The following is a 16,343-nucleotide window of genomic DNA, read 5'->3' on the forward strand; positions in this document are numbered from 1 at the left end:
ATTTTAATCCTAACTTGATTAAATTAAGTTTCATGACCTAAAAATAGAATCGACATTTATTCTTTAAAAGGTATATCATTCTTTTCGGAACGTTGATCTATTCGAAACCTGATAAAATGCATTCGATTCGCAACTCTTACGTCTGTGCGTTTACTTACGAAAGTAGAGTATCTATAAAACGTGCCAGGTAACAAGCTATTTGTTTTTTTTTTTGTCACTTTATCGTCAAAATAATGTTAAAAATCATCTTTGATGACATTTTGACATCAAAATGACGAAAAATGACATCTTATCATATTACCTGATGTCCTTTATTCATATCCTATTCTCAAATTATCTCTTTGCGCGCGCATGCAAACTGCAAACACTTTCGCTCAACTAATACTAAAAGAATCTTAGGCTTGAACGTAAAATCAAAATAAAGTATAAAATATCTAGTATAAATTATATATTTTTATTTTAATCCTCATTTTCAATTAACGTTCCATCATATAATTAACGTTTCGTTATAAATATACTACACTAGACGGCACACAATATTTATAAAAGATTTGTAAAATATTTATATAATAATTACTTTAATGTTTTATAAATATTTACAAAAGTATTTCGTAATCGTTTTTATGATCTTAGGTTGAATAGATCAGAAAAATTTATCACAAATAAAAATATTTATAAAATATATATAAAATATTAATACAATTTTTTTTTTTACTATTTATTGTATAAAATACTCTTGATCTGAAAATTTAAAATAATGTCCAGTATCATGGACACCTTATTCAAATTAAAAGTTACACCCAAGAAAACTTTCAAATTGAGGGTTATACTATTCAGAATAACATTATTCAAGTTAAGTTTTGTTATTTTGAGTATCTTTTTAAGTAACTTTTTCTTTTTTTAGTATAATACTCAAATTTTAAATATTTTTTCGTAAAAAATTACTTTAAATTGCGACATCTCAATAAATAATCAGTGTAAAACAGTTTTTTTTTCATTTAAAAAAGTAATGTTTATGCTTTGAGATGGTATCAATAATTATATTTGTCAATTTTTTTTTAAGCAGTGGAAGATTGCAAATTTCAAGATTATAAACAAATAAAATTGAACAAAAGCAACCTAAAACCCTTTTTTAAATTTACTTTTACGTTAAGTATTCGCTGAGTTTAAAGATGAGCAATACTTTACTAACGACAAATGATCTTCTAATCTCTTTGAGCAACGAGAGCTAAAATTATCGAGTTTTATAAATCTTTTCATACGTGATAAGATATTTATGATCCAATCTTTCAAAAATCGTAACTTCCACGAAAATAAAGATAGCAACTTCTTTCTAGACACATTTAAAACATAAAGAATGATATATTCACAAAAAAAACAACCTGGTGAATTTTTTTGTTTTTTATATATTTTCTTAATTTGATCCCTCGTCAAATATTCGTCAAATAGAATAAAAATGAATAATGCATATAATTTCCATAAAAATTAAGACAGCAATGTCTTTTTGTGCTCATTTTGAAGGTCAACGTAAAAGATATATTTAAAAATTGTTCTTTAATTTCAAGCTTTAATAATCTAGCTTCAGTGATTTCTGAAAAATTGTGTTAGCCAACTTAGAAAATATATTTGTTTTTAAATTTATGGAACACAAAAACTAATAAACATTTAGTCATTCCAAAATTTATAAATATTTAAATAAGTATCAATAGATATGTAAAAGCATAGAAGAATACGCGTAATAATTTTCTTTAAAAAGTTCCCAAAATAGGCCACCCTTTGGACTCTAGACTCTAGACTAAATGATTTAAAAATTTTTAATGATATCGAGTGAATATTTAAATTATCAGTGATTATCGATGGATTTTGAACACGAAAATTAATTAAGCTACAAATAATAAACGACGCATTTTTGCAATGTTCACAATTTTATTCTCTCTAGTAAGAATACATCCATTTTGATTACATCCTTGATACTTTAAAAAATTACAATGCAGTTTATGAGAAAACTTCAAAGTTGTAAGGAAGGTTTCCGCTTTCGAGGCTAAACGAGTTTGGTGTTACGTTCGTGGTAAAGATACGCGGTACTCAAAACATAATTTCGCGGCAATTGAGATAAACGAAGTATCTGTACGTTGGGAATTACCGTGCAAGTACACCTTTATAATCTCTGTATACGGCGTTTTATTAATAATTCAGGATCGTAGAAAAATTACTCAGGAAAATCACCGCGCTTCTTAGAGTAAGTTGTACAACGTTCGCTCTCGCACTGCACGAGTTTCTAGAAGATCTGCCACCACTTTTATCAATCTCTCACTGTAATCTCCTAATAGAATGGATCCTCTAGTTTAACGGTATTCGTTCGACAAATACCGCTATAAAAAATATTTAAAAAAGTTATAAATATTAAATTAAATACTCAATGCACGAACTATATAAAATCCGATACGCCGTGCATTCTACACCCACGAATACGCTCGGTATCACCCAAGGCTAGTTCGCACACGAGAAAATTTCACTTGTAACTCGGAAAATAGTTTCGGCAGGTGTACATTGTTTTAGCTTATTCTGATAAATTCTGTTATTGCTTGATTATTATATTATTTTGGAACTTTATCGAATTTCTCTAACAAAAGATGCCTATTTGCCTTGATCTCTTTGTTTCTATTTTGCAAAGCTTGATCGTCGACTTTGAACTTTCTATTCGCAATTTGCTAGAGACTTTACAAAAAACAACGGTAACATCTTCAGAAAGACATCTTCCTTCCTCCATTCTTCCCCGTTCACTTCAATGTCATATAAGATATTGTTAAACTATCGATCAGCTTCTAGCTCTTTATATAAATTTTCTTGGCTCCCACGTTAATTGCAGCTTGTGAAGAAACACACGTAAGTTTGATGAGCTTTGGATATATTGTGGTACGGATCAAAACAAAAGTATTTTTCTATAAATAATACTCTTACGCGGGTTAAAAGGGGTGAAACGCATCCTATATTTCCCTGTTAACGTAACAGCTATTGGCTTCTAGGCTATGGACATACACGTCTTCGACCGAAGACCAATTAACTTAAATGGATTAACTTGTCAGGTAATGCCTGCATTAATCTGCTAATATATAAAATTATTAATTTTTCTATTGCTTGACACGTCGAAGGAAAGATTAATGATACGCGACTAAGAGCCATATAATTAAATATTCCGCCGGAGGCAATTCTGTCAGTTGATTTAATCGATTAAGTTGAACGAAGTCTGGCCGAAGTCATTTTAAACTTGTCAAGCATCGGCATCGTATAGCTGGTACGAAGGGCAACGCTTTTAAAGTGGCGATAAGCCGGAATTGCATTTCAAGCACGTAACGCCAATACATCTATTATGCGGCTTGATGCCGTTAAACATTCATAGCGTTCTACAAGCTTCCGCCGGATATATGCAGATACATGAACGATATTCAGAAAGAAAAATGCATACAGAATGACCTGGTACCATCGCTGGCACGTAATGCCAAGATTTTTCCGGATATTCGTATAGCCAACCTTAGCATGCGAAAAACTTTTCAAACAAATCTCTTATTAACTTCCACCATGTTTAGTACAACAAGAATTGTCATATTTTTAATCCAATTTTCACTGAGTTAAAATTTTTGAGAAATTTAATTTTAAATTTATACTCAAAAAAACGTTTTCGGTATTTCGGAACACAATTGCATGTCAAAATAATTATGGTCAGAAGCTTTTTATACTGCTATATTGTTAATAATCTTCTGTTCTTTTCAATTATATAAAATTTTATTATAAATATGATAATTTCAAATATTAATATAGTAAAATATCAGATATGCAAAGAGAAAAGTCAAATAAACAATTTAATATAGAATCACAAATATACTCTGGCAATACACTTTATTCCAAGGACTAGTTTATATAGATAGTAAATGTAACTAATTTTAACATTCGCTTATTGTTCATATAATAATAAGCTATAATAGCTATAATTTATATCAGAGCTCGGCAAGAAATGCACATTTCGCCCGATTTTCAGTTGACTCCGCCTAGCGCTCGTCCCTTACCTCGACGTCCCGCGCGCAGCCTACGAGCCGCGCGAGGCTCAGGACCGTGCCACCTCGCGACTCGCGACCGTATCGTGTCACCGATCACCGGACCATGAATTTTTAATAGAGTTGAGCAAAAATTCACTACCTGTGAATTAGTCACTGATAATAAAAATTCACGTTCACGACCTGTGAACAAATATGAAAATTCACTGTGAATAGTGTGAATGAGCTTTTGGCTTTCCGCACTGTCGGGTAGTCAGCAAATTAAAAAATTATACATTAAAATACAATTAAAGATTATTTGCAATGCAAAGTACAAATTAGAATCTAAGATTTATTAAATAAAAGTTTTATTTTACGTTTTTTATAATATATAATATATATTATATATTATAATATATAATATATAATATATAATATATAATATATAATATATATATATATAATATATAATATATAAATTATAATAAAATTATAATATACAGGGTGTTTCAGACCACCCGTACACCCCTTTTCTCTTCGCAGGATTAGGACCAATCAAAAATATGTTCAGACGAAAGTTGTAGGGTTTCAAAAGATCTATTCAATGATCTTATCAGTTTGACCTTGGATGGCGTCGCCAAGGTCAGATCGAAATCACATTAAGTTTTTTAAATGGAACACCCTATTTTTGATTCCAGAATCTAATAGCTGGTGTCAAGACCTTTCCAAAACACTATAAGAATGTTTATTTTCGTTGACTACTTTCCGAGTTGTGCGGCTTGAAAGTTACACTACCGCCAACACCATGTAAATAACAATATAAAATCACGCGTTACGCAGAAAGCCGTGCAGCCGACACAAAGAAAGTAAACACGCGAGCCGGGCCAACAAAAACAGATCATGAAAAATCGTGAAAGTTAGCTGTCGCGACCGTAGATAGTCACATACATATGTATGTCATAATATTATGTAATTACATTATTACTTTAACGGTAGCACACGAGCAATAACGAGCGCGGCTTTCTGCGTAACGATGTCTAACTCGTGATTTTATATATATTGTTATTTGCATAGGATGTAGTAGAGATGTATTCACCACAACGCTATTGTGACTCAACTCAACACGAGTGACAATAACTCTCTCAAACTTGTCACCTACGTCTTCAATAACCGTCATATCAGTATCAATCGCGCAACAAAAATCCGACCCTCTTTATTAGTCTAGGTTTATTTAGCCATGTCCTATTCCAATGAAGAAGCATATGATATGCTGCTAATTTTAGGTGAGTGTCGAGGTACATTCATTGCAGCGGAAAGATTGTGGCGGGAACGTTATCCTGATCGGACTCCTCACTCGCGAAATGTTTTTTCACGTTTGGCTAAACGAATCAAAATTAAAGGTGTCGTTCAGCCTCAACATAACAAAGGTACACAAATTCGTCGTCCGATTATGGATGAAAGAACAGTGGAAATTCTTGCATCGACAGAATTGTACCCTTATGATTCTTTAAGACGACGAGAACAAGATTCTGGTGTTAGTAAAATCAGTGTTTGGCGCATTCTAAAAAATAACAAATTTCACCCTTACAGAATGTCTGTTCATCAAGCGTTGAATTATAACGATATTAGACAGAGACTTGTATTTTGCAACTTTATAAGACAGCAACCACTTGATTTCCACTTGAAAATTTTATTTTCTGACGAATGTACACTTAAAAGTGATGGATCTCTTAATACTTGAAACTCTCGTTATTGGGCACAAAATAATCCTCACTGGTTGAGAGAAGTAGATCATCAAACCATCTGGAAAGTCAATGTTTGGTGTGGAATTATTGGAAGTCAAATCATAGGTCCTGTTTTCTTTGACGAAAATCTAAACGGTGATAGATATTCCGCCTTGATAATGACAGATCTTCCTGTCTTAATATTCCTCTGCAATTGCGCCTGAACATGTGGTTCCAACAAGATGCATGTCCGTCTCATACATCGAGAGTTGCTCGTGCGGCATTAAATACTATGTTCCCCGACAAGTGGATAGGCAAATACGGTCCAATCAATTATCCACCCCGATCACCAGATCTCACCGTCCTTGATTATTATTTCTGGGGAAGGATAAAAAACTTGGTCTATCATGAACGTCCGACTACGAGGGATAATATGATTCGTAGAATAAGTGAAGCAATTCGATCCTTACGTGCCGAGGAAATTCTTCGAGCAACCAATGATTTTCAAAATAGAGTTGATGCTTGCATCGCAGAGAATGGTGCTCACTTTGAACATTTAATCGCTTAACAAAACATACACTCATTCATTCCCGAACGTGAGAGGCAAGGGGACTCACGTGAATCAAGCACCCCAAACGTGAGAGGCAAGGGGACTCACGTGAATCAAGCACCCCAAACGTGAGAGGCAAGGGGACTCACGTGAATCAAGCACCCCAAACGTGAGAGGCAAGGGGACTCACGTGAATCAAGCACCCCAAACGTGAGAGGCAAGTGGACTCACGTGAATCAAGCACCCCAAACGTGAGAGGCAAGGGGACTCACGTGAATCAAGCACCCCAATGGGATGAAATTCTCGTCACGTCCACGTCGTTCATTCTGGATAATGCTAAGCACGGGAAAATGCATACAGTCAATCTGGACATGATTGATCATCAAACATAATCAATCCAGTTAATAAACAAAAGCAGAGTACATAAAACTTTGACTCCCCTTTTCCTCCCCCATACACATACGCATGCACGTATGCACACACCCACACACAAGATTAAATCCGACTAAGTAACCACCACATGGTACATCTTGAGTAATGCTGATGCTGGCGGTAGTGTAACTTTCAAGCTGCACAACTCGGAAAGTAGTCAACGAAAATAAACATTCTTATAGTGTTTTGGAAAGGTCTTGACACCAGCTATTAGATTCTGGAATCAAAAATAGGGTGTTCCATTTAAAAAACTTAATGTGATTTCGATCTGACCTTGGCGACGCCATCCAAGGTCAAACTGATAAGATCATTGAATAGATCTTTTGAAACCCTACAACTTTCGTCTGAACATATTTTTGATTGGTCCTAATCCTGCGAAGAGAAAAGGGGTGTACGGGTGGTCTGAAACACCCTGTATAATATATAATATATAATATATATTATAAAAAACGTAAACTAAAACTTTTATTTAATAAATCTTAGATTCTAATTTGTACTTTGCATTGCAAATAATCTTTAATTGCGCATTTTAATGTATAACTTTTTAATTTGGTGACTACCCGACAGTGCGGAAAGCCAAAAGTCTCATTCACACTATTCACAGTGAATTTTCATATTTGTTCACAAGTCGTGAACGTGAATTTTTATTATCAGTGACTAATTCACAGGTAGTGAATTTTTGCTCAACTCTATTAAAAATATGTATTCGAGGTCCGGTGACCGGTGACACGATACGGTCGCGAGTCGCGAGGTGACACGGTCCTGAGCCTCGCGCGGCTCGTTGGCTGCGCGCGGGACGTCGAGGTAAGGGACGAGCGCTAGGCGGAGTCAACTGAAAATCGGGCGAAATGTGCATTTCTTGCCGAGCTCTGATTTATATGGTTAAAATAATAATTATAAATGTACAATTAAATGATACCGAAAATAACTATAAATTATAGTTAAATTATGGTAATTGTGCAATTATTTTTTTTTGTTTAAGCATAATTATTGAAATATTTAATATGTCATGCCTTAATAATGTGCTGATTGATTACTGTAAATCTTGCAACAAATGTTAAGATTCTGTCAACGTTATGATCTACTTCCTCATTTTGCTCAAGTCTTCCGATAGACTGAAGGCAGATTCTTTTATAAAAAACTTATCTGTAGCATTCTTTCTTTCCTAATCTACACACTTCTGCTGAAAAAATCTTATGTAAAATTTATTTAAACAATTCATTAAAAAAAGAAAATTGATGCATTTATGAAATAGGAAGACCATTAAATATTAACAACTAATGTCATCTCTTACGAAAAAATACATTCAATTAGGCATTAATGATCCAAGATAACACTCAAATCAAGAGTGTTAACTCCCAAATAAACCTTCAACTTGAAGATTAGTACTCAATTTGAGTGTCATCTCGAACTGTCAACGTCAGTATTTAAGTGTACTTTTCCATATAATAAAGGATAAAAAGCACTTTTAATTACAAAAATTCACAAATTAATGATTCTTCGTAGATCATTTCATTAATAAGTGCCACAAAACAAAGTTTTATTTTATGAAGATTTTATAAAATACTTTATTTAAAAAAATAACTATAAAATAATTTCTTTGTTGCTAATGAGCATTATGCAACGTTTACTGTAACATTGTAAAATCGCAAAAACAATGTTAGTCTTGTAATGCAAATTTGTATATATACCTTTTTAATTCTTTATCCGATACATTCGTTATCCGGCACATCCCTTTAATTTGTTGTATCGTGACATCATAGATTTAAAATTCCAGCTATTTTCAAAGAATTAAATTTATTTGTTCGATCCATTACCTTTATCTTTTCTGAGACTGTTTGTCACATGCAAATCTATAGTTTTTTTAATTCTTTCACATAAAATTTCTACATCTGGATCAGACAAAATTATCTCTGCAATGTTACTTAGCTGATCTCTAACACCACCTTTAGTTTTTTTTAAAACTTCTAGTCTATATGAGGTGTTCTCTTCCATTGACCCCTGAGTCATCCTACGATTTACACCCTTGGATGGAAAAAGGAGTAAATCTTTCAGTGTCTTGTAGTCATGTACTTTCCTCACAAGTCCATCGTAGTCCCTCTCCACCAAGGACTGTGCCTCGAGGAAGGGAAGGTTGTCGTATGCCATAACCTTGGCAATTTCTTGGTGTTTCTTATATGCAGGACATTCACGATCTAAAGTGTTGTGTCCACGTCCACAGTTTACGCAATTTTTAGCCGCTGAACACGGCTCTTTTCGCGATTGATGATCCCCAGCGCATGTCAGGCAGGCAGCCGGATTCTCACAGAATTTACTAACGTGACCTATACGTCCACATTTGAAACATACACGTATCGACTGTATAAACGGCCTCACTGGTATAACAAGTTTTAAGATTGACATCTCCTTAGGGATAATTTCACCTCTTAGCTCCATACAAACTTCTTCTGAATCTTCTATCTCCCTGGTATTTTCGTTGCGCTGCTTGAGTCTATATAGATTTGTTATTAAGAGATTAGAATTTTCTTCCTCCACGATTTCCTTGACCTCTGCCATAGACATATCATCAGGGATTTCCTCGATGACTATCTTCCTGCTGATTTTGTATTTCGGAATGAAAGCTGTTATCCCCAGGTCTTGCACCATTTTGTTCGTGATCACACTATTCGCTAGTGTTTTCGATGGAAACGTCGCTTTCCAAATATCTTTAGAGTATTTCGTAATTTTGTTAAATTTTACATTACACTTATCGAGTTTCTCGGAGATCTTAAACCGCGACGTCTGTGACCTATCGGCCCCATTGGTTGACTTAATGCTAAAGTACACGATAAAAGGTGCTCTCGAGAAAGCGTCATACTTGAAGCTTCTTACAGTCTCCATCGAATTAGTCTCGCCTTTCATATCCTTAATCTGTGCACCGACATTGTTCATCCCGCTTACATTCCCTATACCCGACTTGTTTCCCTCGGACGTTTTTAACGGAGAGTTGGCTGTGGAATCTTGCGCCTTGGTCTTATTTCTTGCACCTATATAATACGAGATTTCTTTTTACTATAGTTCAGAATTAATACATCATCTTCGTCCATTGTCAAATTACCTTTCTTATTCGTATTCCGCATCTTTACATCAGGTTCGTCAATGTGATTATCTTCCAAAGTTTGTTTAATTATAAAACGCCATAGATCTGGTCCTATTTCTTCATATCGAATATCGAGGAGACAGCACGTGTTTGCCGGCCGGCCCGTAACGCCAAAAGGTTAGGATCACCTACTTTTACTATCCTATACGCAGGACTAGCGTGAGAAAAGTCATAGGCTCTTCCGAGGAGCCAGAAGAAGAGGATTGAAAGTGATATCCACACAAATACTACTATAAATATGTCGCACAAAACATATATTAATAAAATTGACTGAAAGAAAAGGCGCGAACATCCGCCGGCCACAACGCTCCACCTGGTAGCGATTACTTATTGTATAAATCACTAGATTTATATTTGATTGAGAGAAATTTATTGAGACATGTAAACTCTTTGACAAGCAGAATAATAATAAAGAAGTAAATGTTTATAACAACAGATGTTTAGTGTGTTGCTAAGTAATAAAAGATAGTTGAATATGTTTACAAGGAAAATTGATAACAGGTGTAGAAAGTGTAAGTGTAAGTGTAAGTGAAAGAGTGTAAGAACGCCACATCAATTGTGCACATCGCATCATCTAACGGCGATGAAGAGAAGTAGCAGGTGCGTGGGTGCGTCGCTTTATCCGACGAGACGAAGAAATAGAAGACGCTCCGACGGTAACAGCATCTTGTCGGTATGGGAAGATCCGTTGTCGCGCGACACCCGTTAGCAACGGAAGTGGGTCACCCTTCGATAGAGGCGCGCCTCCGGAGTGCGGACGGTCGTCGACGACGACGATGGAGTGCGCGACAACGTGCGCCGTGTGATGTGACGACGCGCGGAGGAAGCTTGGACGAAGCCGTCCTCTTGGAAGCGGGGCCAGGGTCCGCCGCAATCCTCCACCTCCTCCCTCTCTCTATCTCGAACGAGGGAACGGACGACAAGTGGGGCCCGGCGCGCAGTATGGGAATAATCCGCCGTACGTCGGTACTCCGCAGCGGTGCTCCTATCCGCGGTGGAGTCCACGAGGGAGCGACGACGACGACGGCCGTCAGGTCGTCCGCCGCACGACGCGCACGATGATATAGTTCTCGCCGGGGAGCTCGCCTTGCGAAAGCGAAAACGAAGAAAGAGAGTAGTGCGATCGAGAGCAAGCGTTCGTCATGTTTCACTACCTGCATCTCAGGAGTCGTCTTCTACAGACTCTGATCCTCGCGCTGATCGGCCTGACCTTTTACGCGTACTACCGCACCGCCGCGTATGATGTTCACCAATACAGCTTGCCGCGAAACACCAGTAAGCATCCATAATTCTTATTATACAATTACATGGCGACAGATTGTCTACTATTGGGAAAAATTGTGAAATCCTGGAATTTTCAAGGAATCTTGTTTTCTATCCTTGAAAAACCTGGTGGCCTGGACTTTCGTATTTTATTGATACTCGGAGAAATTTTTAGAATTTTGTCCTTAAATTCCCAGCAAATACCGAATGTAACATAGATAAATGCTACATAACATAGATATAATACATGTACGTGTTACGTGACATTACATCCATGTTATATTCTATACTTGCTGGGTTCTATCTCTTTCTCTGACAAAATTGTTTTTGGTTTTTTTTTAATATTGCAAAATTGCTTAGTAATAAATATGCATCTTACATTCACGTACATTTATGTTAGACGTTAGAGTTTTTATAAAAAAATTAGTATAAAATTAATTTTTGTAAAAAAAGCAGATGTATGATGATTCATCAGTTTAAGGGTACTTTCTGTTTAATGATAAGAGACGACAATAGCATTCTATCCTTCTTTGATATTCAATAAGTAACAAAGATAGAATGACACTTGTATCATTAAATGAAAGGAAAGCATCCTAAGAATTAACATTATGTCATTTATCACATTTCAAATTCTGTATTTATAGTGTTAAATCCGCGTATTATGAATAGATCTTTATATGTCATATTTAGTTCATATTATTTTTTACTAGTACCTTCCCAAATTTAATATCCAACCTCAAATTACTTTTCTTCGTAATGATATGATTACGGAACGTTAAAAAATATAATAAAATAAATTTATTTTTAAACTTCATTATAAAAAAATTTCCCAATTTTCCCTAGAATTTTGAACAAAATTCTTAGAAAACTCGAGAATTTTTACACAGAAAGAAAAGTATAAAACATTAATATCAAATTAAAGCTATTATATTCTATTTAACAATCATTTAACAATCATTGTTTCATATATATAAAGAAGAAACTTTATTCTTCTTTATATATTATATGAAACAATGATAATCTTGCTTATATGAATATATACAATTTTCCTTAAAAAATTTAATAATTTTAATTTTTAGCAAAATACTATATTTTTACTTTAATACTATAATAATTATTTAAAGAACACAATATGATTGTTTTGATTTTCAATGATTATAATATTAAAAAATTCTAATTCTTAAATATATTGTTATTGGAAGATATTATTGTTTTCTTCTTAATATAGAAAAAGATATTCTCAAAACAAGAATTTCTTTTTTCTGTGCGGGAAATTGACAAAATTTGATTAAACAGTATGATAATTTTTATGTACGGCTTTTTTTACATTGTATGTTTACTGTATCAAATTTTCAGAGAACTTCTTTTTGAAAATTCTGGAAAATCCTGTATCTTCATGAGATTTTATTAATAGGGAAAAAGTGACTACCCATTTACATTTTATACAATCATTTTATTAATAGTATTTTAATAGTAATTATTTTAATATATATTATTTTGTTAATCACAACATGTTATAAATTGAAAACTTAACAATTATATTCATCAAACTCTTTATATTTATCATTATTCTTCAATATATTTCAAACTCAAAATTATGACATTTATTATATTGAATGTTATTACATTAAATATTATTTATAAAAATATAGCGACACAGCATAATGGATTGAAGAAGAATTAGTATATGACCCATCATAAAAATAAAAAGTAACAGTAAATTTTGGCTATTTTATGGCTCTCGAAATTTGAATCAAATTATATGCCAAACAATACTATATAAAGAAACATTAAGAAAAATTTTAAGTGTAGGAGTAGTTTTAAAGATATGTAAAATCAAAATAACCAAATTTTCAATATTGTCCAAGCATAACAAACACAAAGAAAATTAATACTTTTTGGATAACAGTGGGATATTGACTACAATTAATCAGAATTGTTGTCTGACCATTATACTCTAATTCTTCCACCTTTGTTGTTTAATTTTTTTAAAGGGATTAACTATTTTTGCTGAGCCAAAAAAATTTTTGCTGATTTTGTAAAGTCAGATGCAAATAAGATAAAAGATCTTTAAGATTAAATAAGTTAATTTTTTTAACTCAATTAAATTAAAGTTATTAAATGTCTTCTAAAATTAATTTAGTTACATTAAAGGTTATACGAACAAAAAGCTGATAGAAAAGTTGTATTAAGATTAAATTAACTTAAAAGTTAATTTCAAAAAGCATTATTTAAATTAAATTAAAATGTTATAATTTTAGAAAAGTTAGATTATTATATACAAATAACAAAGCAATTGCAATATAGAACATTAAATGTTTAATATTTAATATTTTATTTGTAAATTAAGTTTATACGAAATAACAAAGGAATATTATTTTTTATATGATAATGTATTTTTTACAGATTTTTCTTTTGTACTTGTGGATAAATTTTTAACTTTCAAAAAATTATTAAGTTAAAGATTATTTGTTAAAAAAAATAATTAAAGTAAAAATAATTAACTTTCTAATTTTATTATTTAACTTTTAACTTTTTAATTAGTTATTACCCAATCTTCTCAGCTTTTCTTTATCACTTGATCGTTATTCAGAATTAATGAATTTCAGGTTACTTCACGTATCAAGACGGCCTTCACGCGCACACGAACGTCAGTCTCAGCCAGTCCAGAAATTCTAGCTCGGACGGCATGTCTCTGAGCGCACCATACGCAGCGCACAACTCCAGCAACAGCTCCTTGATTTTCATCACCACGGTGTCGACCTCCTCTAGCGCGCAATCCCTGTCCTCGTCGTTGTCGTCGTCGTCATCGTCTTCCGTGAGCACGTTGGTCAGCTCGAAGCGGATCGCGAACGAGAAGCCTCAAGCGACGAGGGTTGTCGTCACTAATTCGACCAAGCTGGCGCCAATCGTGATTCGCAATGATTCGGCGCGCGCCATATACGAGGCCGGGCACACCGTGTCGATCCCGGAGCGCTGTCCGAACCTCGGCAAAGACATGGATCTAGTGGTGATCGTGATGTCTGCGCCGACCCATCTTGAGGCGCGAACGGCAATCCGACAGACCTGGGGCCACTTTGGCCAGCGCAGTGACATGAGCGTGCTCTTCATGCTTGGCACCACTCATGATCCAAGAGTGGAGACGATCCTGCGCAAGGAGCAGAACATGTACAACGACGTGATACGCGGCCGCTTCCTTGACTCGTACTCGAATCTGACGCTCAAGACTATCTCGACGTTGGAGTGGGTGGACGCCTATTGCTCCAAAATCAAATACCTTCTGAAGACCGACGACGACATGTTCATCAATGTGCCGCGGTTGTTGGCGTTCGTGTACAAACACGCGAAAGACCGTAACGTGATATTCGGCCGACTGGCCAGAAAGTGGAAGCCGATCCGGAACCGCAAGAGCAAGTATTACGTGTCGCAGGCGCAGTTTCAGCAGTCGATATTTCCGGACTTTACCACCGGACCGGCGTACCTGTTGTCGAGCGATACGGTGCGTCGTTTATACGACGCCGCTCTGGACCAGACATATCTGAAGCTGGAAGACGTGTTCACCACGGGTATCGTCGCGCACAAGATCGGCATCAGGCGTTCGCACGCCAACGAGTTCCTGAACAAGCGGATACAGTACACCGCGTGCAACATCCAGCGCGGCATCAGCATACACATGGTCAAGTATAGCGAACAGTTTGACCTCTGGAAGAAGCTGCTCGACGGTAAGAGTAAGTGCAAGTGATAGCCAGCGCGGCCAAAGGCGACGAAGGTCCTACGCTTGACCCTGGCGAACCAAGTGGTGCGATCGTTACCGCCTTAATGCGATTCGAGTGTCGGTTACACGCCGACCGGCTGACGCGATATATACCGGCCGTTTTCACTGACGACCTCGCACATGTGCACACGTAGCTACATTCAACACACACACACACACACACACACACACACACACAAACATACACACGTATACACGCATCACATTCGGTTCAAGTGCGAGTGAGTGGCATGCACGGGAGAGCATAGTGAGAAATTGTGCCGCAAAATACGGCGTAGAGATCTCGCCGCTGAAATTTTTACACGATGCACGCCACAATCGTGTCCATGAAGTCGGGCTTACCTCACACAGGTCGTACGTAATTCTTTTTATTCTGGAGGAAATCTCCGATAGCTGGAGAGGACGGAAGCTACTATTTTTTGTATTTTTTTATATCTCTCTGAATTCCAAAGAAATATTTTTATCATCGTAGAATTAATTTTGTAAAATATTATTCTCTGTAATATAATAGAAATTTTATTTTCTCGAGAAGAGAGAGAGAGAAAGAGAGAGAGGTGCGTGATGTAAGCGCAGATAATTGTATAACTTTAACTGCTTTTGCTTTACATTCTAAATCCGGTGTTAAATCATTCTCCTATAGATATGACCGCCTGTGTTTTCGTCGCGCATTTAGCGATGAATGAGCGTTCCTATGATTTTCCTGCATTCACACCGGCGGCACCCCTTATTTAGAGTATACTGAACAATTTCGAACAATTGTATCCAGTATTGATCTGAGAATAGTCACCTGATTTTCATAGCAGCGAGAAAATGAAACTTAGCCATAAAATTTTAAATTATCAATTGTTTAAAGATTTTCTATTGTTGCTTATACATGAAATAATAATTATTAAATAGAATGCATTAGTTTTAATTTGATACTAATTTTTTCCGTATATACATACATAATGTTAACAAATATTAATAAATTGCAGAATATTTAATGACATATAACATTTATATATTATATATATATATATATATATATATATATATATAAAATTGCACATATAATTATATATAATATGTAATATGTAGGATTGGATAAGTTAACATTTCTTTGATTAAAAATAATGGGTTATAAATTTAATTAAGTTACGTTACAATTTATATTAAAATTAAGTTAACTTAGTTATAATTAAAATTTAATTTTAATGAAAGTATTATTTATAATTTATATTGTAAATTAGAAAGTCCTAACTTTTTAAAGTCAGATTGCTCAAAACAATTATAATATGTATCATTAAATAAATTTAATATTTTATTCGTAAATTAATGATATGAAATAGCAAAGAAACATTATTTTTTATAGTGAGAATTTTTACTTTTATCATTTTTTTCCATGTAAAATAAATTTTTACCTTAGAAAAAGTTAATATGTATTAAAAAT

At 34.6% G+C, this 16,343-nt stretch overlaps 2 protein-coding genes across 2 annotated transcripts; one reads left to right on the top strand and one right to left on the bottom strand.

The window, feature by feature from the left end:
- Positions 1-8,415: 8,415 nt before the first annotated feature.
- On the bottom strand, positions 8,416-10,305 carry LOC105208016. The gene is made up of 2 exons (XM_039448895.1): positions 9,835-10,305; positions 8,416-9,763 (listed from the first exon to the last, which is right to left on the bottom strand). Exons 1-2 carry the CDS (start codon positions 9,854-9,856, stop codon positions 8,535-8,537), a joined length of 1,251 nt encoding a protein of 416 aa, XP_039304829.1. The 5' UTR covers positions 9,857-10,305; the 3' UTR covers positions 8,416-8,534.
- Positions 10,306-10,949: 644 nt separating this feature from the next.
- Positions 10,950-15,720, top strand: LOC105193409 (beta-1,3-galactosyltransferase 5). Its single transcript, XM_011157841.3, has 2 exons — positions 10,950-11,151; positions 13,749-15,720. The coding sequence occupies exons 1-2, from the start codon at positions 11,019-11,021 to the stop codon at positions 14,879-14,881; spliced, it is 1,266 nt and encodes a 421-aa protein (XP_011156143.1). The 5' UTR covers positions 10,950-11,018; the 3' UTR covers positions 14,882-15,720.
- The last annotated feature ends 623 nt before the right edge of the window (positions 15,721-16,343 follow it).

Source organism: Solenopsis invicta, chromosome 5, assembly GCF_016802725.1.
Source record: "Solenopsis invicta isolate M01_SB chromosome 5, UNIL_Sinv_3.0, whole genome shotgun sequence".
Taxonomy (NCBI): domain Eukaryota; kingdom Metazoa; phylum Arthropoda; class Insecta; order Hymenoptera; family Formicidae; genus Solenopsis; species Solenopsis invicta.

Coding starts and splice junctions, on each gene's coding strand:
- LOC105208016 (XM_039448895.1), bottom strand. CDS start 9,856: ATGCGGAATACGAATAAGAAAG. Junction 9,764..9,834: donor GCGGAATACGAATAAGAAAG/GTAATTTGACAA, acceptor CGTATTATATAG/GTGCAAGAAATAAGACCAAG.
- LOC105193409 (XM_011157841.3), top strand. CDS start 11,019: ATGTTTCACTACCTGCATCTCAGGAGTCGTCTTCTACAGACTCTGATC. Junction 11,152..13,748: donor CAGCTTGCCGCGAAACACCA/GTAAGCATCCAT, acceptor AATGAATTTCAG/GTTACTTCACGTATCAAGAC.